The sequence below is a fragment of the Ochotona curzoniae genome, unplaced genomic scaffold (genome assembly GCF_017591425.1).
Source record: "Ochotona curzoniae isolate NIBS_2020 unplaced genomic scaffold, NIBS_Ocur_1.0 contig_3432, whole genome shotgun sequence".
Classification (NCBI taxonomy): domain Eukaryota; kingdom Metazoa; phylum Chordata; class Mammalia; order Lagomorpha; family Ochotonidae; genus Ochotona; species Ochotona curzoniae.
The window spans coordinates 19,502,080-19,529,378 of NW_024465859.1; the positions used below are offsets into that span (position 1 = coordinate 19,502,080).

The following is a 27,299-nucleotide window of genomic DNA, read 5'->3' on the forward strand; positions in this document are numbered from 1 at the left end:
CAGGAGAGATTTTTCCATTGTCTGACCCATTTCCCAAAAGCCTGTAACCACTAGCAATGATCCAGGCCCAAGCCTGCAGCATGCAACTCCACCCGGCTATCTCACGCGGGTGATACAGGCCCACACACTAGAAGCATTTTCAGTTGCTTTTCCCTCAACACTGCAGCATGGAGTTGGACAAGAAGAGGGGCAGCGAGGACTTATCAGGGCTCTGATGTGCGATGCCAGCCACACAAACAGTGACATAACTGCCTGCCTGCAGTGCCAGCCCAAGTTTTCCACCATCTTTTGCAAATCATTTCTGGAAAGAGACAGGGTATACATAATTTAGAAAAACCGTGCTTCTTCTCTATATCTTTTTATTCCACTACCTACGGTAAGACCATGATAATTGCCATTGTTTACTTCATTGGTCTCTAAAAGTGAAAAAAGTAAGAGAAAAATGTCAATATTTCTGTGTTCATAAAGACCCATATTTCTCCCTCATCCTTTAAAAGAACTGCCTTTTTATATGACTTCTCAATGTGCCCGTCAGTTAATTGTGCCTTGCAGTTAATTGTGGCCTTGACATGCTTTCTTCCTCGGTTCCTGGTCCACATCACATATCGGCACACTTCATCTAGCCACACTACTAATTCCTCACTTGATAGGAAAGCTCATTCTCAAAGCGGGGATGGAATCACATCTGATTCTCGCCTTTGTACCTGCAAGTACTGTAAATGCGCCCGTATGCTTCCTCGAGCTTTCCATAAGCTTCTCTTGCTCAGCCTGGATCTGGAGCTCATGAACACTACGAACAACCGCAAGAATCTGGGCTGTTTTCAAGCTCCCAAATTGTCAGCTGTAGCGGAACAGCATAGACATAGCCCTGGTCTCTCCTGACTCACGTAGAAACTGGGGAATGGAAACTGGCTCAGACAGGAGAAAGGACTGAGGATCCCGAATGAAGGGACCCCAGGCAAATCTCATTATTTGATTTGAACTCTTGTTCTTGGAGCATGATGTGTTGTTCTTAGAAGAAGCTTGATTCTTCACAGTTCCCAGCTTCGCATACACGTTAGCTCATTTTTATTGGTTAATAGTGGAGCTGTGACCATGACATTAGAGACAGAAGGTGTTGGTCATCACCTGACCCGCTGGGGCTGGACCCTGCCTGAGGTGCACTGCAGCTTTTCTGTCTTGACCCGGAAAGGCTTAGAGAGCAGATTGTTGGGGATGACAAGATGGGGCGCATGGTCACCAAGCACTCCTGCCCTGCTGTTAGAGTGCCAGAGCTACGTTAGTGCGTCCACACCACTGATGTTGAGACAGAAAGGACTGAGGTCTTTCCAGGCCTCACGCTAATGGAATTGTTGTTCTTGTAGAACAGCTTTTAAGGAGGTTACAACTGGTAAGTTAGCAGTTTGTACCCATTTTCATTCATCAATCATTGAACTAAAGATACAACAATGACCACAAATCATACTGCATCATTTATGTAATGTAATGTTGTAATAGGAAAGGCAACACTGAACAAAGTGTGCACCTATGGGATAGTGTTTCAAGAATCTAAGAGTGGAATGTAACATAAGGGTACTTCAAAATGTGTGGGAAAATGAAATTGAAATATAAAAACAAAATATATATACTTTATTTCTCATAAGCTCCATTAAATTCAGGATACTTTTGCAGGGAAAAACCAACCCAAAGAACTGAAGGTCCTAGGAATTTAACCACGTCACTACAGTCTTACTTGAATGGGAGAAATATTTTAAAATTAGAAATATTTTTAAATTAGAAAACAAAAAGAAGTTAATAGGAGTCCCATCAAAATCGTTAGGCGGCAGGGGCGGAGGGAGGGATGGCTGGAGTTGTGGAGCACTGGGTGAACCTGCCCATGTTACCTGCATCTGTCTGTGCTCTAGTTCAAGTCCTGGCTGCTCAGCTTCATACACAGTGCCCTGCTAATGCTCCGGAGAAACCAGCAGAATTTGACCCTGGGACTTGAAACCCTGTCCTGCACATGGAAGACCTGGATGCAGTTCCAGGTTCCTGGCCTAATCAAGGTTGCCTCAGCCCCTGGCCATTGCAGTCTCACAAAATTACCCCAATGTGATGAGTGCAGTGAGCGGGGTTTTTGTCATGGAGGAGAAGGACTGTGTGATGAAGCTTTCCCAAGTGTTTTTCTCCTACAGTTTTGGCTTTCTGAAAGCAATCTTCCAGTTAAGCAGATGTTATTCTTTAATTCTTGAAGCCAACAAGCAGCATTCCCTTGCTCTTGCCTTGTCTGCTTTGGCACTGGCTGTGCCTCTCCTGCCTGTTGGTAACCACTGCTTTTATTGTGCTTTGTCTTCAGAACAGTACCAGTACAACCACGTTTCATGTCCTGTTGCAAGTCTTCAGAAATGCCTCGAGATCCTGATCCTATTTGCTTAAAATGTTCCTTGAAAGTTCAACAGGCAGCTAATGTGGACATAACTGATTTTGGCAGCCAGCAAGCGGACAGTTTGTTTCGCTTTAATTTTTCAGTTAGTATCTTGTGGCTGAATCAGTTGAGATAGATGTGGTTTTGGCTGTTGTCAGTTCTTTTCAGTTAAGGCACCAACAAGTTTTTTGCCTTGCAAATTTCAGGTGTAAGATCTGCTACATTTGGCTTCATCTTCAACATCATCTTGTTCCTTCCTAGAAATGAGTGACCATTTGTAAGATTTGAAAAGTCAGTATTATTGAAAATACATAAATTTTATTTAAAATTAATAAATAAAACAGCAATAGCTTCAGCACTAGTCTACCCACCTTCACCATAAGTTTGATTTTGGCCCTTGCTTCAGTTTTAACAAAATTCCTATTGCTCTGAGATTTTTTCCTAAATTAATCTTACCCTTCTTAGTGCCTCAAACTAGATCTTGTTTAGACATGTTATAGCAGTCAGTACAAGTTTATTATGGTGCAAAAAAAAAAAACCTGAAATTCATGATTAGCTTTTTTAGAATAGGCAATTTCCATGAACTGTCTGGAGGCCCTTCATGCAAATCTAAAAGGTGGAAGGGGTCTTGAGACAAATGTGACTAGGCCAGGTCAGTGGGGTAGCAGAAAAGAAGATGGCAGACATATTTAGGAAGTGGATGAAGCAGGCTTTGGTACTAATTTGCGGGCAGGATTAAGCAGCAAGAGAACCGGGGTGACTTTCAGGTTTCTGACTTGAGCATCTGAATCAAGTGCCATTAAGCAAAAGGGGGGGCTGCTGTAAGAAGAACCTTGAGGGAGTGAGGATCGCTGAGGTTTGGCGTCGGCCGGGGTGTTCACATGGGCTCCCCAAAGGTTGGATGTATAGATCCAGATTTCAGCAGGGCTCTGGCGGAAGATCCAGCTTGGAGATTGGACAGCTATGAGTAGAAGTCTCATTGAAGCCATGAGGCTGCAAATCATCCAGGGAGGATGTGGAAAATGTAAAGAAAACTGGAACGTTCACTTCCTGCGTGGAACAGACAGTGTGAAGGATCCCCTGCCTTCCACCACCACACACACAAGTAGAACAGTGTCCAGTAGAAATAACATGAGCCAAAAATGTGATTTATACTTCCCTAGTAGCCACCTTTTTTTTTCAAAACTTAAAAAAGTCTATTTAATGATGTGTTTTCTTTTAAACCACCCTATCCAAAATACCATTTTAGAATGTAAGCACTTTAAGGGGTTGTTTAAATATGTTGCTTATTTGGTGCTAAGTCTTTGAAATCTGGTGTGTATGTTACATTTATAGCATACCTAATTTAAGACTAGCCACATTTTAGTGGCTACTGCATAGACTATGTCAGCTCTAGTTCATCTTGGCCATCTGTCATTCAAGGACCATTTTGTGGATTTTTTTTTTAAGATTTATTTATTTTTATTGGAAAGGTGGATATATATAGAGGAGGAGAAACAGAGAGGAAGATCTTCCTTCTGATGGTCCACTCCCCAAGTTAGCGCAACGGCTGGAGCTGAGCCAATCCGATCCAGGAGCCAGGAGCTCTTCTGGGTCTCCCATGCAGGTGCAGGGTCCCAAAGATTTGAGCTGTCTTCAACTGCTTTCCCGGGCCACAAGCAGGGAGCTGGATGGGAAGCAGAGCTGCTGGGATTAGAAGCGGCAACCATATGGGAACCCCGGGCACGCAAGGTGAGGACCTTAACCACTGTGCCGCCATGCCTGGCCCTCAAGGACCAGTTTGTAAGGCACAGGCATTTCTGGTCACTGCTTAGAAAGAGGAGGGCTCTGATACTGCCCCCTAGTGGGCAAAATCACGAATGCAGCTCAGTGTTGTCCAGTGTAGTTGAAAGCTTCCCAAAGCTGAAAAACACCCTGCCCCTTTCCAGTAGTGTTGCAGAAATGGTTGAACTGTTTTGTGAGCTGAATTTTGTCATGTTGCTCGATGATATTTCAGCTCTGATCTTAGAACATCTGACCTGTGGGCAGGTCTGGTATTTAATTCTTTTAATGATTACCTGAATTTTTTTGACCCCTTTAACTTCTTTTGTTTTCTTAATTTTCCTCATCTGGATCTTATACTCACACTTATGTCTTATAAGGGTAAAATAATCTTTTTTATTCTCATTTCTCCTTGGTTTAATGCAAGGCTCATTTTGTAATACCCCTCCAAAATGATCTATGCATAAAATGCCATCTAGCATATTAACTCACAGAATTTTTTTTTCTCCTGAGTATTGATTAAACTAGTTATGACAAAAAAAGACAAATATATCATTGTACACTACATTTGAATAACATAAGAATCAAACCGCACTGAGTGCTTAATGAAGAAAATGAATATCTTCAGAATTACAAAGGGAAATGCTAACGCCCGTGGTCATGAAAAAATGTATAAGTGGAAAGAAAATAGCAGTGAGTTGTTTGAATTGATACTGAAAAGTCACCGTTGACTTGATGCAGCTCTAAACTCTTAAGGTCGGGAAGTTTAGAGTTTTAACTCTGTCATATAAAAAAGTCAACGTCTGCCGTCTTTCTGGAAAATGCCAGGAGACACAAGTTTCAGAAAGCTTATAAAACCTCGAGTATTTAGAGAAAATGACGTTCTTACTGCTTTCAGTAAGCAAATGGTTGGTTAACAGAATGTGATCACGCCGATGCTGACTCGATTCCCTTGGAGAGACTCATGTGTGCTGCACGTTGGTTTAGAGGACTTTGCACAATGCATCTCAGGAGGCGCAATTTACCAAGGCCAGAGGAGTAGCCTTGGATTGGAAATATGTCACAGACAATGCTTATTTTCAAATTCCGCTACTGTGATTTTCTGAGACTTTTTTTTTAAAAAAAAGAAATTCTTTATTCTAGGAGAAAGAAAAGTACTCATGTGAAAATTTAGCTGCTACGTTTGTGATTCATTTTAAAGAGAAATGAAATCAGAGCTCCATTTAAACTCTTACTGCAACCCAGACAAGAATTTTCGCATCAGAATCTTGCAACACCCTTCCCACCCGTGGTGTCTGGTTTCTATAAATTGTAGAATAAAGAGAATTAATTGGTACAGAGTGACCTACGTGACCAAACCGTCTTAGTATTTTCAGAATTTTAGTCATCTGTGGACATCTTTTTAGCCCTGTCCATGTGTGTTCATAATTTGGAGAAACTAATTTAAGGAAAATTTTTGTAAATATTGTTTATGTAGTCAAGAGGGATGCAGGCCCATGTGGGCCTCCGATTAGGGTTGGGAGAGTTGAGGTGTGGAGAAAGGTGGATGGGATTAATGTTTCAGTTCTTTTTATTCTCCTGGTCAGAGGCGGGGTGGGAGGCAGTAAGGGAGAGGACAGGACAGCTACATCAGCATCTGGGGATTGGGAAGTCATTTAATGATGCCTCAGAGACACTGATATGGGTGCTAACTTAAGGGGTTTTGATGGTTCTGAGACCTTGTTGGCTTTGTTTCACCCAGGTTGGAAAAATGTTTCCCAAGTCTCCTTGTTGACCAAGAGCCCCTCAGTTTACATGCACAGCCCAAGACGGTTGCTGCAAAACTTGGCTAGGACAGTTGTCATTCTGTTCTGCTTTCCATCCTCTGACAAGGCACTCAACAGCCTCTGTTGGCCTAGATGAGTTGACTGTCATGTCCCGTGTGTGTATCTGGACATGCTGTCCTCTGCACAGGCATCCACACCTGGAGAAACCCAGTCCTGATACCTGCACTCCAAGGTCAGACCACGTGTCGTGGTTTTTCCCTGTGGCTGGGATTTGAGTCCAGCAGTCTAGTTGAGGAATCCCCCAAGAAACCTTGCCTGAGATGACCTCAGATTTGACTCTTGGCAGGGGGTTGGGGGAGCGCTGCTTGTATAGGTTCTGGTTCAGTCTGTCACCTGAACCGGCAAGTGCAACATACTGGTAGACGCAGCTGTCTGGTCAGTTCCACCCCTGGCCCCATCTCCCAGTGAACTCACAGCTGTTGTGGCCTACCTAGCCTGGCCTAATGATGGGTGCTGCATCCCGCCGTGGCTTGGCCTGCCCCTAGCCCAGGCTCTCATATTCACGATTGGAAACTGCAGGCTAGCAGAGGAGTTCCCCAAGTTCCCCTACCAGACCTGATCCCAGCCCCAACTCTCTCCTGTGCTGGCAGGCGCTATGACCCAGCCTGATAATGAGTACTGGCATTAGCCAGTGAGTGCTACAGTGTAGCCTAGCATGGCCCACCCCAAGACCCTACTCTCCTGGGACCCAGCAGTTGCTATAGCCCAGAAGCCTCATTTTAATATCAGGCATGTTTATGGACATTAAAATTGGTGAAAGTTGGTATAGGCCATATTACGCTTTCCCTCTGTGACCTTTATAAGCAAACACATGCCCCACTAATATACTTAGTGAGTTTTAGTTTTTCTTTATTGAGAGAGACTGTATCAACACTCCCAATGGCTAGCCCACTCTCCAGATATCGTAGGGCTTAAGACCCAAATCAGAAGCTAGGAACTCAATCTGTATGTCCCACAAGAATGGCAGGAGTTCAGTCATTGAGCCATCACCTCTGTCTCCCAGGGTCTGTGTTAACACAAAGCTGGGACCAGGGACAGGAGCTGGGATGGAATACTGGCACTCTGACATGGGATGCGGCCATCTGACCAGTGCTAGTCCAAACGCATGTCCTGGTGAGCTATTTTTGATTAATGTTCATCCCTTCTCAGCTGAATACAAATTTTGCTTTCCTTGCCCATTCAACCACATTCCCTCGTTAAACCTTATGGATTTGAGAAACCAATTGTATTGGATTTTTCTCCCCTACAACCTAGTATTTCCCAGAAGGGTAGTTAGATCAGAAATATTCATCAGAATTTGGATCAATCAATTCTGTCTCTACACTTACTTGAGTTTTGGAGGTTTTTAAAGTAAAGACGTACAAGTATTAGTTACTTGGGAAAAGGGTTAATTAGTTCCACATAGCCTACTCCTAGGCAATTAAGTTGGGATTTAGAGATAACTTCTCCAAAGGGTCAAAGGAAAAATATGAATAGACATAGCCGTGGGAGAAGGAACTGGGAGTCTCCTGGAAGGTGTCCTGGAGAGGGCCTTTCTAGAATTGCTTGGAAGGGAGAAGAACTGAGCGCACTGGGAAGCGATTTGGCTCCCAGTGCCAGTTGATTGAGGAAGCTAAGAATAAAAGAATCTTAGTTCATCAGAGGATTTGGAAATATATAAAGCTACAGCTTCTATTCTTGCAGGTTTCAGGAGCTCTATTTAGCAATTAGTTTTAAATTGCCTTCTTTTGAGATGTAGTATCTACCACTTGTATTTTATTAAATCAGAATGTCTAATGGATTTACCTGTCTGCTTCTTGCTGGGTCAGTTGACCTGAGGAAATGGTTCTTTTAGTGAAAGACATGGAAGGATTGTTTTGAAATGGAGGATAGGTTTCAACAGGAATTTTTGGTGTTAAAATTGGTGATCACTGGGGTACTGAGCTGGGGAAGCACAGGAGATAGTTGAAACTTGGCATGAGAAAGATGCTAGAAGCAAGCAAGTAGTTGGAAGCATCCTCTCTGGCTCTTACACCCATTGCACAGACAAGAAGCAGACTTGCCCAACATTGACAACTGGTCATTAGCAACTTGCAGGTTCTGACTTCAACAACTAAGACAGGAAACCCTGGATCAGGAGCAAATTCTGCAGAGAAAACAAGTGACTTTACTCGGGGGTATGGTGAAAATTTGTGGGGAATCCAAGTGGAGATGCGAGGAGGTAGTTGGATAACTGGACACAGTTGCCTGGCTGGGCTGGAAGGGAGCCTTCTTTGTGTTGAATGAGGAAGAAGCCTAGCCCTGTGTAAATAAGTCCCTTCAAAAAAAAAAAAAAAACAGGGAATGGCGGGGGTGGCTGCTTTTTGTTTAATATTCTAGAAGACTTGTCCAGAACATTATCAGACTAAGCAAGATGCATTGTAGTTCCATTAGATGTGTTGACCGAGATTGGATTTCTAAAGTGAGCCTAAAGACTCTTAGAATTCAGATTTATTTCTTTCCACTAGAAAATCACTAATGGTATTAATTAAAGCAGAATCTTCCACCAAAAGCTACATAATTAGCTCTGTGATTTCAGAAATGTAAATAGAAACCAAGTCATGAAACTGAGAAGTGTTACTGCTGAGAGCAAACATTTAACCACGAACCCTGTGCCATACTGCTTTTCCTCATCGTCTCTTGTAATGTGCACGACAAATCGTACCTAGTTTTGTTATGAAGGTCACGTAGCAAAGTATAATTAGCCAGTGGAAGAGAGATGTTCTGTTGTGTTGCTTCTGATTCAGTCTTAATGTTTCAATTTCTGATTAAAGGCACTGCAAATTTAAGCCTTGTAAACTCTCTTTTATTTGGAAATTGCTACTCACAAGTGTATGAAAACTGTAAAGTTTGCAAAATGTTTTACATAGCGTTCCAAATATCATCTGTCAGAATATGAACATGTGCTAGCTACAGCAATATGTTAAGTAAGGCAAAGCAGGAATTTTCTCTGCATCATTTTCCATACTCTCTCTATAGGCTAAAAGAGTAGATCTGCATGGGGCCAATGTGATGGCTCCACTGGCTAATCCTCCACCTCTAAGTGCCAGAATTCCATATGGGCACCAGTTTTTGTCCCAGCTGCTCCACTTCCCATCCAACTCCCTGTGAAAGAAGTGGACTTTGGGTCATAAGCCTCAGGATCCTGCACCCGTTTGGGAGACCAGGAAAAAGCTCCTGGCTCCTGGCTTTGGGTTGACTCAGCTCTGGCCATTGTGGTCATTTGGGGAGCGAACCCACTCTAGTGCTGGTCAGAATTGTGTACAATAAAATAGTAGTTCAATAAATGCCTGCAAAAATGACAATCACAAGTCAGCCTTCTCCCTTTATTTGCATATCAGTGTGATCTAGACGGTGAGCTAGAGTTTATGTACATGATCTTATTAAAACCCTGAAGTTATTCTCATTTTCTCTCTGTGTGTGTGTATAAATATGTATATATTTTTATATAAATGGACAGTAAGGGAACTGAGGTTTACCAGGGTACAGTCACTGCTTTCTGTTTAGGGACTGGTCGTAGTGAAGTCAGTACTGAAAGCTGAGTCTAATGAGGCAGCATTTTTTCCCCAAGTAGTGTTTAACAATGAACTCCAAGTGGTGGAACTAGACTCATGTGGTAACTGTACCTGAAATGTAGACCTAACCCTTCGCTGAAAACACCTGAACCCTGGACTTCCAGCTGGGTCTCCCACACAGGTGCTAGTCACCCGAGCACTGGGCCATCTGCTGCTGCTGCTGCCTCAGCTGCGCTCACAGGAAACTGGACCAGAAGCAGGATAACCGGCACTCCAAAGTGGGATGCTGGTGTTGCCAGCGGTGGCTTAACTTGCTGTGCTATGATGCTGGCCTCCAGCTTCTTTCAAATGTGATGGCCCAACTGGTGCTGGCCCTGTGTGGAAGGCCTGGCACCTGGCTCCTGGCTTCAGCCTTGTCCAGCTCCAGCTGCTGAGGCATTTGAGGAGTGAACCAGTGACCAGGGAATTTCTCTTTGTTTACCCATATCACTCTGCCTTTCAAATAAATTATAGATTTTTTTTTAAAACAAAGAAGAGAATCTTGTTTATTAAGAGTTATTAAAGAACTCCAGTGGGAAACTGATGCAGAAGTTTTTTTTTTTAAATCATTGTTCAAGGTATGGTGATGATCGAGATAGAAATAGAAGCTTTTAGATTACCAAGATATCTTTTATTTTCTAAAATACGTGATGTGTTCCATTCCTAAAATGGTTTTGTGAGTCTTTACAACGAAATATAAATATCTCTCGGCCTCACTTTTAGAATCCAAGAATACTCGCCAATAGGCTATTTAATGCTAATTTAAGATAGTGCCGTTTTAGAAGGGATTTTCTGTTGTCTTAGCGTTGTCACAACAACCTGTGGCATTGTTTTTGTGAGTCGTCATGAATCCTGGAACAGGAGGAAGGGTGTTGCTTGCACCGTCCTTAATGAGATTAAATGGTGATGGCAGTGCTTCCACTCTGGACTCCTACTCAAAGCCTGTTTTTTCCGTTGGCAAGTCACTGACAGCCTTCCGCCTGCTGTTTGGTTGTTGCTGCCATCTAATGTCTCCTAATCGAATTGCAGGAGTTTCCCTTTTCCAGAGGATTCCCGCTGTTCTGCCGTTCTGAGAGATAACTGAAGAGCAGAGTTCAGATTTTCTCTTTCAAAGTTGGATCAGTGAGTCTGCTGAAGTAAAGTGACACTAGACAGATTAATGGGGGGAAAAGACATGCACGTGTATTATCCCACACATGGGCATGGCAGCCATGGGAAACACAGACCTTTGAAGAGTCAGGCGGTTGAAGCTTCGGTATCCTCTTCATAGGGAAGAGGGAATGAGGCGGTGTAAGTAGCTTCAGGGGGTGGTAGGTGTTCTTTGCAGGAGGTGAATGGGTACAGAGAAACAGACCGTGGCCTAGGCCGAGGTTTCCCTGCACTGGAGGTGTGCTGTTCGCTTTTTTAGTCTCTTTCTCCATATGAGTTTAATCTTCCTTGATTAGTGAAGTATCAATATGAAGATTGAAGGCAATTGTGCTCCTCCTTGGTGGATCTGGTCCTTCAGTAAACAAGGAAACTTCAGAGAAAAACTTCATTTAGCGGGGCCCGGCGTGCTGGCGCAAGTGGTTAAAGGTCCTCGCTTTGCACACCCGGGATCCCATATGGGCGCCGGTTCTAATCCCGGCAGCCCCGCTTCCCTTCCAGCTCCCTGCCTGTGGCCTGGGAAAGCAGTCGAGGACGGCCCAAAGCTTTGGGAACCTGCACCTGCGTGGGAGACCCGGAGGAGGCTCCTGGCTTCGGATCTGCATAGTATCGGCCCGTTGCGCTCACTTGGGGAGAGAATCATTGGAGGGAAGATCTTCCTCTCTGTCTCTCCTCTCTGTATATCCGCCTTTCCAATAAAAAAATAATAAAAATAAATCTTTAAAAAAAAAAAACTTCATTTAGCATCTGCTGATGCTTAAGTGCCTTTAATTTAAAATAACCGGCAGCCCAAGGCACCGTGTTTTTGCTGTGTCGTTTCGACAGCCCCAACAACAGTAGCACTTGCTTGTCTCCCTACTCTTGAAGAATGGCTCTCCGGAGCAATTTCCTACAGTGGGAATGTTATGGGTAGGATTTATTACACGAGCAAAAAGTAGAACCAAAAAAAGCAAGAGAGGATTTAGGATTCCTGCTCCCTCAGATAGGACAAAGCAGCAGCATACGCTTGGCAAGCACTTCCCACTCTGAAATTCGGAAAAGCCTCTCCCAGCTTCAGTCTTTTTAATTGCGTGTATGCTTTTGTTTATAAAAGCATAGCCCTTTGAGATGACACCATTCCTTGGGACTGAAGTTCTCATTATTAAACATGTTTTACTCATTCAGCAGAGGCATACCTGACACCCGGCATTTGTGAATGCAGCTGGAGTAAGAGCGACACCTCTCCACTTACCTGGTGGCTCATCCTGCCTTAGCTCTGGTTCTTACTTGTGGTACGTGCAAAGATGACAGGTCTACAGTGTAACTTGCAGAGTTCCCAGCCTTTAAAAAAATCTGGATTTCAAAAGATTTATAATTAGGAACTATCACTGTGGTACATTGGTTTAAGCCACTGCCCGCAGTGCTGACACCGCATACGAGCTCTGGTTTAAATCCTGGCTTCTCCGTTTCTGATTCGACACACTGTTGAGGTCTGCCCAGAAAGAGCAGCGGCAGATGGTCCAAGTACTCGGGTCTTGGTGTCGACCTGGCACAACCTTAGTCATGATGGCCATTTGAGGAGTGAGCCAGTTGGAAGGGGGGTGTGTACATGTGCACGTGTGTCTTTTTCGCGCTCTGTGTAACTTAGCCTTTCGAATAAATGTTTTTTTTTAAAAATGAAAGATTCTTAATTATACTGTTGGATTTTCTTTAGTATTTTGAAATGTAACATGAATAGTTCCATGAGCTAGGAAGAAATCTAAAGAAAAATTTCTGGCTGTGGAAGAGTGAAGGGGGTTAGAATTTGCTGTACTTTCTTGATTTTTAAAGAATAGCCTGACAATGCAATTTGGCAAAAATATTTACTTGAGGATTCTGTTATCATAGACGGACTTCGTAAAGAGTATTTCTTTGATGTGCAGCATTTTCGTAGACCTTCTGGATGTTGCTGCTTTCTGTTAGTCACACTCTAAATTAATTATTCACCCTTTATCATTTTTGTGGGGTGGAAGTGAAATTAATTGAACATAAAGTCTGATCTTAATTTGAGTTTATTGTTAGCACAGCTTTTACAGAGTTGATTCCTAGGATCCCCAGTGTAGTGACACCCACCATTTATTTGTTTTAATGGGAAAAGTGGATTTACAGAGGGAAGGAGAGACAAAGAGAAAGATCTTCCATCTGCTGGTTCACTCCCCAAATGGCTGCAGCAGCCAGAGCTGAGCTGATCCGAAACCAGGAGCTAGGAGCTTCTTCCAGATCTCCTAACACAGGTGCAGGGTTGCAGGGCTTTGGGTCATCCTCAGCTGCTTTCCCAGGCCACAAGCGGGGAGCTGGATGGGAAGTAGAGTAGCTGGCTCATAGACCTGTACCCCTGGAGGATCCTGGCACTTACAAGGTGAGATTTAGCCAGGCTCTTGTCTACTAATTTTGTTAGCCTGTTGGAAAAGTTGCCATTAATACGATCAGGTACACTTGCATAATTCCTTAGAAACTTTAGCAGACTGATGATAATGGCATAGTCTTTTGTAACTGAAACCTTTCTTTAATATTTCTTAGTTCTATTATACATTTATTTTTTTAAAGATTTTTTTTATTGCAAAACCATATATATATATATATATATATATAGAGAGAGAGAGAGAGAGAGAGAGAGAGAGAGAGAGAGGAGGAGAGACAGAGAGGAAGATCTTCTATCCGATGATTCACTCCCCAAGTGAGCACAATGGCTGGAGCTGAGCCAATGCAAAACCAGGAGCTCTTCCTGGTCTCCCACATGGGTGCAGGGTCCCAAAGGTTTGGGCCGTCCTCAACTGCTTTCCCAGGCCAAAAGCAGAGAGCCGAATGGGAAGCAGGGCTGCTGGGATTAGAAGTGTCACCCATATGGGATCCCTGTGCATTCAAGGCGAGGACTTGAGCTGCTAGACCACCATGCCGGACCCATATTATTCATTTCTATTAGACTTTTTATTCAGTTATTATGGATTTTTTTTTCCAGATTGAACATTGTATGAAGGCAAATGACAGTTTTAACAAAGTCAGACTTCCTGCTTGTATCCTGGCCTACTTGGCTCGGTGGTCTCAGGGAAACTGATCGACAGCAATAAACAAGTGATAGTGACAATCAGCGAATGATCCCAGGACTAACCTTAAGAGGATTGTTTTTATAGTTGGGTAGGTAGATCATATAGACAGGTAGTCTCTTTCATGAAGTGGGATTTTTTAAGTTCAGTCCAAAACATTTTATTTTTAATTCCTGTAAAGTTTTTTTACTCTATTGCTGTTGTTGGTTTTTGATTTTCCAGAGTTAGGGAAAACCACAGGATACCTGAGTTGGAATAAAATACCTAATTATACATTGGTTTATTCATATCTTGTTGAATATCTTATAGCCCCAACCATAGGTTGGGTGATTAGCAAAGGGGAAATATAAGGAAAGCCAAAACATGACCTCGGCTTTCATGGATGATTTGTCAGGGACAATGATTCTCACCTGAACCATTGTCCCCCACAAACAGAAGCCCCCTGCCTCCTCCCAGGTGAGTCAGTCTCTTGGGGAAGAGGCCACACTTAGCAATAATAATAAAAAAAAAAGTTTGGTTCTGTTTGAGTTGAGTGCCCTTTGCTTCCTACTAGGTTGTGAACTCCATCATGCTAACAACTTTGTTCTCCTTCTGCTTTTTCTTAATTCCTAGTACATGTGTGCCCCTTAAAAGTGTACGGCAAAGGTTTGTTGAGTGAATAAATGTACACCATTTTAGAGGTGAACAAATTGAGATAACGTGTTGTATGTGATCTCTCCCAGGTCACACATTTCCGGAGACAGTTGTAGTTAGAACTCAACTCTCCAACTTGCTCCACTATAATCGTCTTTGGTCTTTCCTACAACAGTGTGGAAATTTATGATCTAAAGAAGAGTTAAGCCGTGTCTTTAAGTGACTATTACAGAAGATGAATACAAGGGATTTTGCAAAGTCAGGGTTGAGTGTGGTCCTTTCGTCAGGACTGTAAGGGAAGGACATTTGAACTGGACTTTCAAGAATAGATTTTTGTATTGAAAGCTATGAGAAAAGTCATTCTTGCGAGAAATAGTATCTTACAGAATTGCATCCTTTCTGTTTCAATATATTTAGTTTCATGATTTTCGTTAAGTTTTTCATATGCATGTTAGTTACCTAATGATCTTGTCTCATTTCAGTGAACAACGTGGGAATGTCATACGACTATCCTGAATACTTTCTGGACATTCCTGACTTGGACAATGTAAGTTTTTCTTCCTGTGTTGCAGTGACAGCAGTGGTGTGGGGAGATGCTGCGGCCTGGGAGGCGTCCAGCTGCCTGGCTCGTCCGGGTACTGAATTTGCCTGGCCATCCTCCTCGGGAGGCAGCTCCACACCGAGGGACAGGAATGAATGAGAAAATCTGTTTAACCTCATTTATACAGCGCCAGGTTCAATAATAGTTCTAGTTTTCCTGTTATTTTTATTACATCCAAATATTTTTTACACTTTTATTTTTTTATTACATCAAATCAACTCTGTTTTAAATGTTTACGAGCCTAAACATAAATTTAAAATTCATAACTGTATTAATTTAAAGCCACAACGTAAACCTTCAGGCAAACCAGCTCTTCCAGCGTGAAAGCAACATCCTTGCCACATGCTTCGGGCTTGGATGGGCACTAGGAAAGCACGTCATCGAAGGACTGTGCCACTGTTCTTAAATTATTTGATTACTGTCCAGGTTAGCCGAGAGGCAGTTGCAATACTTGCAAGTATACCTTAGGTTTTGCATGTTAGTGTGAATTGTGCTGCGGTTGGAAAAATGCTGTGATGCGAAGGGTAAAATAAAATTCACCTCTTTCCCAGGGTAGCCTGTCAGGGTCTCTGCAGTATTTGTAGATGGTGTCAGGGTGTTTCTGAGTTGTCTTAAGTGGATTTCACATGGTTACTTTTTTGATCACATATATATATATGTACATATAATTATCAATTTCTTTTTTACAGACCATCAGGAAACTGATAAATATTAATGTAATTTCTGTTTGTAAGGTAAGAATTTTCTGTAAAATATTTCACCCTTTTTGTTTTTTTCAACCTAAAAACACCAATGTTTAATGCTGTCAGTTTCCTCACTCCTTGTTTCAGTGAAAGTGCATATATGTACATGTATGTATCCCAGGTGAAAGTTTCTTTTCACTTGTATCTAAAGCAACTAAACACCAGACACCAAACAAGTGTCTGTCGTATTTGCTTTTTAACAACTGAGTAGTTCCACGTGCCTTCCACACACAAACAACATAGAACGCAGAAACTGACTTGGCCGATGATGGATTTGACAGAGATCTCTTCTGCTGTTCATTTGTAATCTGTTACTTCCGTGTCGGCGACACGGTTAAGCTTAATAATTAATTATTGTGGCAAAGCACTGGATGGTGAGAATGGGGTTATAAAATGAGAGTGGCTTTTATTATCCACGCATAGCTAGGGTCACCTTGTCATTTGTGCCTGCAAACAAAAGACAACACAGCAGTTCTCTCCCTAAAGGAAGGCTAGCTAACAGAAGGGAACCTCTCGATGCCATTTTAAACACAGAAACCACGAGATAAACTTCAGTTTAACAAACAAGCAGACAAAAAACCAGCTGTCTGAGGCAGAATTCCCACAGGCCTCACCAGGTCGGCTGAACCGCAGCATATTTATGAGAAGGTAAATCCATTCTTTTTGTTTTTAAATGGATTTTTATTTTAAAGATTAATTTATTTTTACTTGAATGTCAAAGTTATAGAAAGAGGAGAGAGAGAGAGAATCTTCTATCCACTGACTTCTCCAGATGGTTGCAGTGACACTTAATTATTTGAAATGCAGGGAAACAGAAATAGACACACACAGACCTGCCAGCCCCCAGTGTATTCCCCCATGGCCTGCGACAGTTGTGGCTGGGTGAGGCTGAAGAACTCCATCCGAGTCTCCAGCTGGGTGACAGAGACCCAAGTATGTCTGCCATCGGTCTTTGGAGCTGCAGTTGGTCTCTAGGGTGTGCCTTAGCAGAAGCTGGAAGGGAGGCGAGAGCTGGGACCCGAACTCGGGCCTTCAGTACGGGATGTGGGAGTGCCCAGTCCACATTAAGTTCTGAAAAGACAGGACATTTTGTACTTTACTACTCAAACAAACATAAATGAATTTTTGAAAATTGATGATTTCACAAAATAAATAGCCACTTTACTGCATTTCCTTTGTGGATTGTGTGTGTGTTTAAGTTTTATTTATTTTTTATTGGAAAGCACATCAGATTTACAGAGAAAAAGGTCTTCCATCTGCTAGTTCACTCCCCAAGTATCTGTACCAGCCAGAGCTGAAGTGATCTGAAACCAGGAGCCAGGAGATTTTTCCAAATTTCCTCTGCAGGTGCAGGGTCCAAAGGCTTTTGGCCATCTTTCACTGCTTTCCCGTGCCACAGCCATAGAGCTGGATGGAAAGTGGAGCAGTCGGGACACAAACTGGCATTCATATGGGTTCCCAGCGCTTGCAAGATGAGGATTTAGCCCTTGAACCATCATGCTGGGCCCTCTTTTTGTTGTAAACCAACCTTTTTTTCTCTTAAAGATTCAGTTTCAGTGAGGTAAGGAAGCAACATGGGAAATTATGAGTAGTTTGAAATAAGACCTGCCTGCAAAAATTAAAGCTTTTAGTACATAGTTAGCATGAATATATCTGTGTGGTTTAAAGGTATTTTCCTTTATCATATTTATATAAATGTGATCATCCTTTAATCATCTGTATAAGCCTTCAAGTTAATTAAATAACTTAACCAAGAGCAAATTGCTTAACCCTCTGTGCTTCAGGTTTTCACCTATAAATTGAGGTTGTCAACTCTCTCACTCACAGAGTTGTTGTGGAGATTATTCAGATAACTCATATAAACCCCTTAGAACAGCTCTGGCCTCAGGGCCCTGCACAATGGCCTAACGGCTAAATCCTTATCTTGTGTGTGCCAGGAACCCATAGGAGCTCTGGTTTCGTGTCCCAGTTATTCCATTTCCCATCCAGCTCCCTGCTTGTGGCTTGGGAGAAAAGTAGAGGACGGCACAAGGCCTTGGGACCCTGCACACAGGAAGAAGCTCCTGGCTTCGGATCAGCTCAGTTCTGGCCACTTGGGGAATACACCAGCAAATGGAAGATCTTTCTGTCTTTCCTCTCTGTAAATCTGACTTTCCAATAAAAATGAGTGAATATCTTTTTTTGAAAGATTTATTTATTTATTTTTATTGGACAATCAGATTTACAGAGAGAAGGAGAACAAAGAGAAAGATTTTCCATCCAGTGGTTCACTCCCCAAGCAGCTGCAACAGCTGGAGCTGAGCCAATCTGAAGCCAGGAACCAGGAGCTTTTTCTGGGTCTCCCATGTGGGTGCAGGGTCCCAAGGCTTTGAATTGGCACAGCTCTGGCCGTTGTGGTCACTTGGGGAGTGAACCACTGGACGGAAGATCTTCCTCTCTGTCTCTCCTCCTCTCTGTATATCTGCCTTTCGAATAAAAATAAATGAATCTTTAAAAAGGTTTTTTTTTTTCATTACGCCCAAGAACCATCCCTTAATCTTTAGTATGAATCCGAATTTTTTCTATCCATTTGTGATGTACACTCATAGCATGCATCACAAAACAATTTAAAACTCTTGATTTATGAAAAGTTAGTGTTATGGTATAGTGGGTAAGCTGAACCTACAAATGCAAATATCCCATATGGGAGAACCAGTTTAGGTCTCAGCTATTGCACTTCCAATTTAGCTCCATGCCAGTGCACCTGGAAAGGCAGCAGAAGATGGCGCAAGAGTTTGGACCCTTGCCACTGCTATAGGAGGTCCAGATGAAGCGCCTAGCTGCCTGCTTTGACCTGACCCAGACTGTGCCATTGCAGTCTGAAGAGTGAGCCAGCAAGTGGAAGATCTGTCTCTCTTTCTCTCTTTTCTCTGTAACTCTACCATTCAAATAAGTAAATAACTGAACACGTTTTAAAAACACGATTTCTGGAATCACTGGATCATGGAATTAATACCATCAGAAAGACAGCCGATTAGCTTTTGTTCTGCTGCAGGCGGGGTTGATGTGGTTATCAGCTCTGTGATGTAATTGACTCGTGACTGTTCAGTAATGAAAACAACTTAACCAATGGAGCAGAAAGTGAGTAATGTGAGTGGCTGACCGGGCAGCGAGAAACAGGTCAGAGGGTAAATGTGCGGGAACTTGTATGCTGTGCCCCACTGGACAGAGGGACCCATAGGAAGTCTTCATGTCGAACTAAGGTATAATCTGCCCTGTGTTTTAGAAAGTCAGCGCTGATGGCAGTTACATGGCAGTTTCTGTCTCTGTATTTGTGTTATTCATACTGAGAAAGAGACGTTCACCTTGATGAAGTTTTGTGACGCTGTCAGGTTTAGGGCTCTGTCCCTGCTGTGATTTGCTCTATTTACATTTCCTTGAGCTACATGTTTTATTATTGCCTTAATGTGCTAGGTTGTTGGGACCCAAGCCACATTTCCTGCAACAATGACTGTGTAGAGTCCTGCAGAAACTTAAAAGATGATGACTACGTGTCCGGTTACAGAATCTTAGTAGAAAGTCTTGTGTTGACCAGACCTGAGGGCATGGGTGTCAGCAGCTTTGATCCCACAATAAATTTATTGAAAAGGGATTATATCAGGAAAAGGGCTGCTCTTTTCACTGTATGTATTGGCCCAGGGTTTGTCTCTTCATGGTAAGGGCTGGCTGACCGAGGAATATACCAGACTCTGTGTATTCTGGACTTTGGACTTGTACCCCTAATTTGCACACATTTGCTTGTTGGATGTCCTATGCTGTCTACCCCGGCTTGATGTTGTTTCATACTCACATGTCACCGTGTGAAATCAAGTGTTTATAAGACACACATGTTGCACCTTCCTTACTACCCATGAAATGCCAGCACCCTGAAGGAATTGTGGACCATCAGCAGAGGAAGCCATGGTGATACAATGCAGAAGGATACAGGGGAGAAGATGTGAACAAGAATAATTCTGACAGCAGACCCCTGATGTTTAACCATAAGCAGCTTTCTCTGGTATTTAACAGTTCAGTTCCAGCTGATTGTCTTGTTTTTTTTAGTCTTACTAATAATTTGAATTCATTCCATTCTTCCCTACTTTGTGCCTTTCCTTTCAAAGGGATCTTTAGAAGCTTTGTTGCCTGCTTTTACAGTTTTCTTTCAAATCCTTCAGTGGCACATTTTGCCTTGTTCTTGTTCCCTGCAGAGCAGTTAGGGGGTATAGAAATGTTGTATAAGGAGAGCAACATGGGCCAGCACAATGGCTCAGTTGACTAAATCCTCATGTTGCAAGCACCAGGATACCATATTGGTGCTGGTTTGTGTCTCACCTGCTCCACTTCCCATGCAGCTCCCTGCTTCTATCCTGGGAAAGCCCGCAGAGCATGGCTTCAAGCCTTGGGACCCTGCACCCACCTGGGAGACCTGGAAGAAGCTCCTGGCTCCTAGCTTTGAATTGGCTCAGCTCAATCTGTTGTGGGCATTTGGGAAGCGAATTAACAGAGGGAAAATCTTTCTCTTTGTCTCTCCTTCTCTCTGTAATTCTGCCTTTCCAATAAAAGTAGACAAAATTTTTTTAAAAGGTGAGCAACGTGGCTGGTAGATGAGTCTTAAACTGGAAGATGTTCTGGACAAAAATCTTAGGCAAATTCACATGAAGAATAATGACCTTCAAACCAGAAATGATGGAGTTTAGAGACATACATACCTCAGGATATGGATGTATACTTCCCCAAAATAGTTCTGGTTTTATGCCTGGAGAGACTTGCATCCCAAATACAGAATTTCCATAGAAAGTTAGTGACCATTATTGGTTCCTTTTTCATATTTATTTTTATTGGAAAGTCAGATTTACAAAGAGAAGAGACAGAAAGGAAAATCTTCCATCTGTTGGCTTACTCCCCAAGTGGCCCCGGTGGCCGGAGCTGAGCCAATCCAAAGCCAGGAGCCAGGAAATTTCTCTGGGTCTCCCACGCAGGTACAGGGTCATAAGGCCTTGGGCTGTCCTCTACTGCTTTCCCAGGCTGCAAGTAGGGAGCTGGAAGGAAAGTGCAGCAGCTGGGACTATAACTGGCGCACATATGCAACTGGATCTCTGTCTCTCCTCTCTGTAAATCTGACTTTCCAATAAAAATAAATACTAAAAAAAAAAAGTAACCAACAGTAGTTCACCAACTTCATATGCAAACTCACTCTGTATTCTGAGGTGCAAATATCTCCAGGCATAAAAGTATAGCTCTTTTTGGAAATGAAGAGGTGCCACCAATCCAGAGGCAGGCAAACCTAGGTCCAATTCCAAACAGGTTCTGAAACAGATCTCCTTAGTACCCTTTTTTTCTGACTCAAGATGACTTATTTTATTGCCCACCACATGTGGGTTGCCTTCCTTCTCTGGGCCAGACTGTTCTTTGAGTCCCTTCATCATCGTTTTAGAACCTCTGGAGAGCATAGTTTGTGCCACCCCTGGCTAAGGGTGGGAGACTGTTCCTTCAGGTGATCATGGTCTCTGAAGTTGTTCCTGGGCTTGGTAAGTAAAGTGCAAATGAGGGAATGGCCCTTAGGAAATTACCAAGCTGCTTTTCTGACAAATTCAGGGAGTGATTCAGCCTTCCCTGGAGCAGTGAGGAAAAGGTTAAGGTGTAGTCTGAAATACAATTTATGAACGTAACAATGAAACACTCTGTAGTTTTGGTGTTGCTGTGTTATGAGGATTTGAGGGGGGATTCAGACTACTTTAGGCTATGTCTAAAGGGTAGGGCATTTTCCTAACACCACTAGGTCTCTGAGTCATGTGGTCCATCACACACTGTTTCTTTCCTTCACTTATTAGCATTTCATTTTTAGTATAGACTGTCTCATTTTGACACGCTTTAAGTTGGGAGTTTCTCAATGGATTTTCTTCTGCCAGGCTTGGGATGGGCGGAAGGTGAGTTCCCTTTTCTCATTTTGGGATTCTGGCCCTTAAAGCATCTCAGTTTCAGTTTCTCTATTCTACATGTTTGCAAGTGTGCAGTTTACACAAATGGAACAGTAACTGCTCGGTAGAGTGGAGGGTTTAGAATGACTCACTAAATCAATCTCTCGTATTAGCCCATCTAAGTCGCTTAAGCAAAATACGTTATGCCAGATTGCTTCTGAACAACAGAAATCTGTTTCAGGTCCAGAGGTCTGGAAGTTCAAGATCAAAATGGTGGCAGGTTTGATGTCTGCTGAGAACCTGTTGCTCATAGAGGCACCTTCTTAGGGTGGTGGGAAGGGCAGGCTAGCTCCTTGGGCCTCTATCGTAAGGGCACTACTCCATTCATGGGGCAACGCTCTCCTGACTTAATCTCCTCCCAAAGGCCCTGCTTCTTAAAATTACCACATTGGCAATTATACTGCAACATAGGAATTTGGGGGACACAAACATTCAGAATCCATCATCTTCCATTTCTATATTGTGACATCAAAATACTCCCAAGAATCAGGCCATTTGGGGAAGCTAGTTTTTCGCCTCTAATGCCACTGTGCCTTCCCTGGATGTCGCTTAGCTAGAACTGCCTGTTCTGTACCCTGTCTGTAGAGCAGGTAATGTTTAGATGTTTGATGTTTAGGTACGGGTGTGCAGATGAGTAGCACTCACAGCCTTTATTTTCTTACATGGATTTGCCCTGACATGTGACACAGTACCAGTAGGGGGAGCCCTCTATTAATTTGGAAATCTGCAAAAACAATCTCCATTCAGCAGCCTAATAGCCCTTAATTTAGGGACTATGTAAAGAATATATCCTCCTCCCTCTCTCCCAGGAACTTGTCAGCAGCATCAGGAAATTAGCAAATTATGGGGATAGGGGTACGGCCCTTACTGCTGCTGATCTTCATATGAGGCTTTTCTGGATGTAGACACTCCAACTTAACATCTAAGGTATTTGAATCCATTTTGAAAGCGATCATTATACTCCTGAAAATTTCCAAATTATTAGTTACATTTGGCTCTTAGGATTTTGTAGTCATGGACTGCTTCAGGCATAACCACGAAATGATGGGTGTGCCGAGTAGCAGGGTAGCCATAGTTTTCTTCTTTGAAACATGAGGGTGTAGTTGTACGTTGGTTCCAAGGTTCTTCCCAGCGCAAATTGGAGCTGGCGTATAGGAGAAGCGCTGTAAATATCGATGAGAAGGTAAAAGCTCTTTTTAGAACTTTGGGGATCACTTTTTTGCACCCCAAATCTATTGAGAAATTGGCTTATTTTGGGAAAAATGTAAAAAACAGAAGCTCTCAGCTTACTATAGAATGCTAAACTTGGAAAACTTGTGAATGAAGGTTTATGGTTTCAATTATTTTTTGTTTTGTTTTGAGTTTATAAATGATGACTTTAAGCTTAGTGCTATTAAGTGGCATGCAACCCATTGTTCTATGGAAAGTCTTTTTCATTTTCTTTTGTTAAATCATTTTGATGTAGATCAGACCGATATATGATAATAGCAAAAACTTCACTTTTTTTGAATCCTGTGTGATGGCTCAATTGGCTAAACCCTCCTGTTGCAAGTGCCAAAATCACATATCGGTGCCAGTTCGTGTCCCAGCTGCTCTACTTCCCATTCAACTCCCTGCTTGTGACCTGGGAAAGCAGTGGAGGAATGCCCAAAGCCTTAGGTCCCTGCATACCCGCATTGGAGACCTGGAAGAAGTCCCTGGCTCCTGGCTTTGGATCAGCCATTGTGGTTTTCTGGGGAGTGAACCAGTGGATGGGAGATCTTTTTTTCTGTCTCTCCTTCTCCATAAATCTGATCTGCCTTAAAAAAAGAAAAAAGGAAGAAAGAAAGAAAGAAAAAACTTTTTATGGTATAGGGTTGGAGTTCGTGTTAAGTAATAAGGGGTGAGGGAAAATGGCAAAGAATGTTCTTACCTTCCACAAAGATTTAAACATTAGCCAAAAAAGGAAAGTCTAATAATACTTGGGGCTCTCATAGCTCTCTAAGAACTTTGTAGTTAAACTTTCCATCCCCCTGTGCAGTAAATAATCTGTTGGCCATATAGGTAAAATTCTAAGAATTTCTAATTAAGTTGTGCTCCGGGTAACACAGAGCTCAAATTATACAGGTTGCCAAAAGAAATGTGTGCTGCATGACTTCCAGTAGAGTTTGCATCTAATTGCTCCCAAATAGGCATTGTTTGACATTATTGTTGCTTCATGCAATTCTTTTCATGATTATTCTATAGTTTTGAAGGGAAAAAAGTCACTGTTCATGGCCGCAGTTAAGAATTCATTTGAGGTGTTCATATCTAAGAAACTACCTCTAAATATGTGTCGATTTTTCAGTTGCTTGAATTTAGATCCTGTTTAGTGGAAGCAAGTTTCTTTGGCATAGTGGTGTGGCAGAGGTGAGCAGAGCATGTTGATGGCTTGAGACCCCGTACGGCCAGCTTGAATTCTTGGCATTTTGCTTGGATTTTGGGGCAAGTTTTGCCATTGCTGTTGTTTGTATTCTATCAATTTTTAAACTACAGAGTAGGATAAAGCAGATTGATTCCCTAGGTATATAATAATGTTCCTTTTTCACCTGTGAATTACTGATGCTACAGAAGTAAAAGAGAAACACTTTTTTGTTCATATTAGTAGGTTTTTGATTGTTGTTGAAATGAGATTTTGGCGACCTTTCTAATTATAAAAGCAAAGCAAGATTGTCGCCAAAAATGGAGAAACGCATGCAAACACTAAGAAGAAGATAAGTCATTTATAAGCCCAACCACAGATGGTCACATTTGAATAAAACATTCTCAAGGACTTTCTGGGCCGGTACCTTTCTGCGTTATGTATCTCAACTAAATCATCTAATAATGCAGGTATTGGTTCTGCATGAGCTCATTGAACATTTTTATTTCTCAGCCAGAATATGGGTAACTGTACCAGAAAATATTCGTAAATATGAAGAGACTATGTAGTTTCCCCAAGGGGATTGTCAATTTATCTGTCATCAAGAGTTTCATTTATCTTTGTGTATTTGTGGGCTTAATGACTAATTTGCATATATGGTGTTTTAATACTCAAGTGTGATGTGGTATGTTGACCCATCTCTGTTAGATTTTAAGCAGCTAAGATTTTTTTTTCCTTCTTGAGGTAGGAGTTAATGGAATGGTCATAGATGTTTATAAATAGGAAACATTTGTTTTTCCTGCAGATATTTGAAGCTCTTTTTGTTGTAGGATTCTGTTTCAGCGACTTTTATCTGCTAAGAGAAGAATTAAATTAAAATTGTGCTTGCCGTACAGTTTTGGAAAAATTAATATCATAGAAGAAAACAAGTATAAATTCATGTTTATTACTGCTTGTCTAATATTTTTAGTCACTGAACTTACAAGTTATGGTAACCTTATTTTAGATACATGTTGAGAGGAACAAAAATTCTTAGTATAGCAATTATCACCTGCAGATGGTCTAAAATTAGAGCACTGAGTTGACTCTAGAAACAACTTCTGAGCTGTGAAATGGAGTTTCAGAGAGTGAGAGTTCACAGAAATGAGTGGCATACAGGTTTAAATAACCAGATATCAAGATACCAATCGATGCGTACAAGTAACAGGAGACTACTAATAGTTTTGTTAAAATATCTTACTCTAACCTTGATGTTAAAGACAATTTAATTTGATGTGAAGACAGTGAAACCTCTGTACTTAAGCATAGAATATTAAAAACAATTTCTAGACACATGTCCAAACAAAGAAGGCTTGAAATTGAATTTTACTTGTAATCTGATTAGAAGGAAAGATAATTCCAGCATCCATGAAGCATTTATCGATTTCATAAAAGCTTGCAGGCTTTCAGTTAACTTTTCTCTGGTTTTTCAATGTTATTTGACAAGTGGGTTTAAAAAAGAAGTTGTTCCATTTTATGGCAAAGCAGGTCGTTTAGAGTCAGAATGTAAAAGGGGAAGCCAATGAAGTGTAAGGAAGAGTTTATAAGAAAGAGTTTTTTTTATCTTTGCTGTTGGATCACTTGGAGCACTCCACAAGTGGTTCTGACTGTAGTAGTCAGGCATTGAAAATAGAGTTTCCTGCCTTCTGTGAAGTTACAGAAACTCACTGAGCGTTGAATCATATACAGAATGTATTTTGAACAGATCCATACATAAAACATCAGCAGGAAAGCATTTAATGTTGAGCATGCTGTTGATACAGTTTCCTACATGTGATATATTTTATAGGTTTTCGTTTGGACAGTGATCTCTCCCCTGATAATTTTTGCCATTCAGAAAAGAGACATTTAATGAACAACGTGCACATGGCACAAAAGGAAATATAGCTCTCGAAGAATGCATTTGTATTTCCCCTGTATTCCACCTAAAAGTCATGTTCCTGGACAATGCAGCTGGAAAACTATGTCTGAAAATAACTGAGTTGAACTTTAAAACTTTGCATGACCACTTGTTGGCATTATTACGGTACCCAGAACCTTCTCCATTTGTATCAAGCAGCTAAATAGGCTGGAATCCACTCAGCTATCTTGCAGTTAATATAGTTGTGTACACACACACACACACACACACACACACACTGGCTAAGGTTATTTTTTTATTTTAAATCATTTTTATATTTTAAGATTTTTCCATTCAGTATTTATTTTATTTGGGAGGAAGGGAGCAATGGGTCCCTGGAGAGGGGGACAGCCCCATCTTTTCATTCACTCCTCAAAAGCCGTGGAGCCAGGAACTCAAACAGATGTCAGTGGGTAGCAGGGACACAAGTTCTTCAGCCATTAACTACTGCCTTCCGAGGCGTGTGCTGGGAAGCTGGAACTGGGAGCAGAGATGTGTTTTGAGTCCAGGTATGCTTCTATGGGATGTGGGTATCTCAAAAGGCATCTTAACAGCTGCGCCAAACACCCATCCCAGGCTGTTTCATAAAATTTATTTTTGTATGGGGTCTGGTGGTATGGCATACTAGGCTCTATAGCCAGGGCTGAGCTGACCTGAAGGTAGGAGCCAGGAGCATCTTCTGGATATACTGCATGGGTGCAAAGTCTCAAGAACTTGGACCATCCATTGCTGCTTTCCCAGGCCATAAACAGAGACGGGATCAAAAGTGGAGGAACCAGGAAACAAACCAGCACACAAATGGGATGCCGGCACCACAGGGTGGAGGATTAGCATGTTGTACATGTTGGTCCCCAATAAGTCATTTTTTAAAATCCATCATTTCTATAGCATACTTTGTCATTTATCACAGTTGTTTGCCTTTCTGTATTCTATTTCTTCTCTACTAGCGAACTCCTATTCTTTCAGAACCTAACTTACACATAACCTGAGAAGGTCTGCCTGGTTCCCCAGATAGAACTGATCGTTCTAATAGTATTGATGCTCTCGGTCTACTCATAGCATGGTCTTATAATGATTTGCCTATCTGTCTTTGCGCTGGATGGTGAGCTCTCACCACCTACTCCAGCTTCTGGCAATGAATGTGACCTCAACTGCTCACTAGAGTGACTCTGTCATCATGTTACTCCAGGCTGTGTTGATATGCAGAGCATTTTGAGTGCTCCGCTGTCTGCTGGA

The 27,299-nt window shown here is 42.1% G+C and overlaps 1 protein-coding gene across 1 annotated transcript in view; it reads left to right on the top strand.

Moving 5' to 3' along the window:
• HSD17B12 (hydroxysteroid 17-beta dehydrogenase 12) overlaps positions 1-27,299 on the top strand; it is a 164,049-nt gene that overhangs the window by 108,963 nt on the left and 27,787 nt on the right. The window contains exons 5-6 of the mRNA XM_040980137.1: positions 14,887-14,951; positions 15,695-15,739. Coding sequence (XP_040836071.1) covers positions 14,887-14,951; positions 15,695-15,739 — 110 coding nt within the window. The remainder of the gene's footprint in view (positions 1-14,886; positions 14,952-15,694; positions 15,740-27,299) is intronic.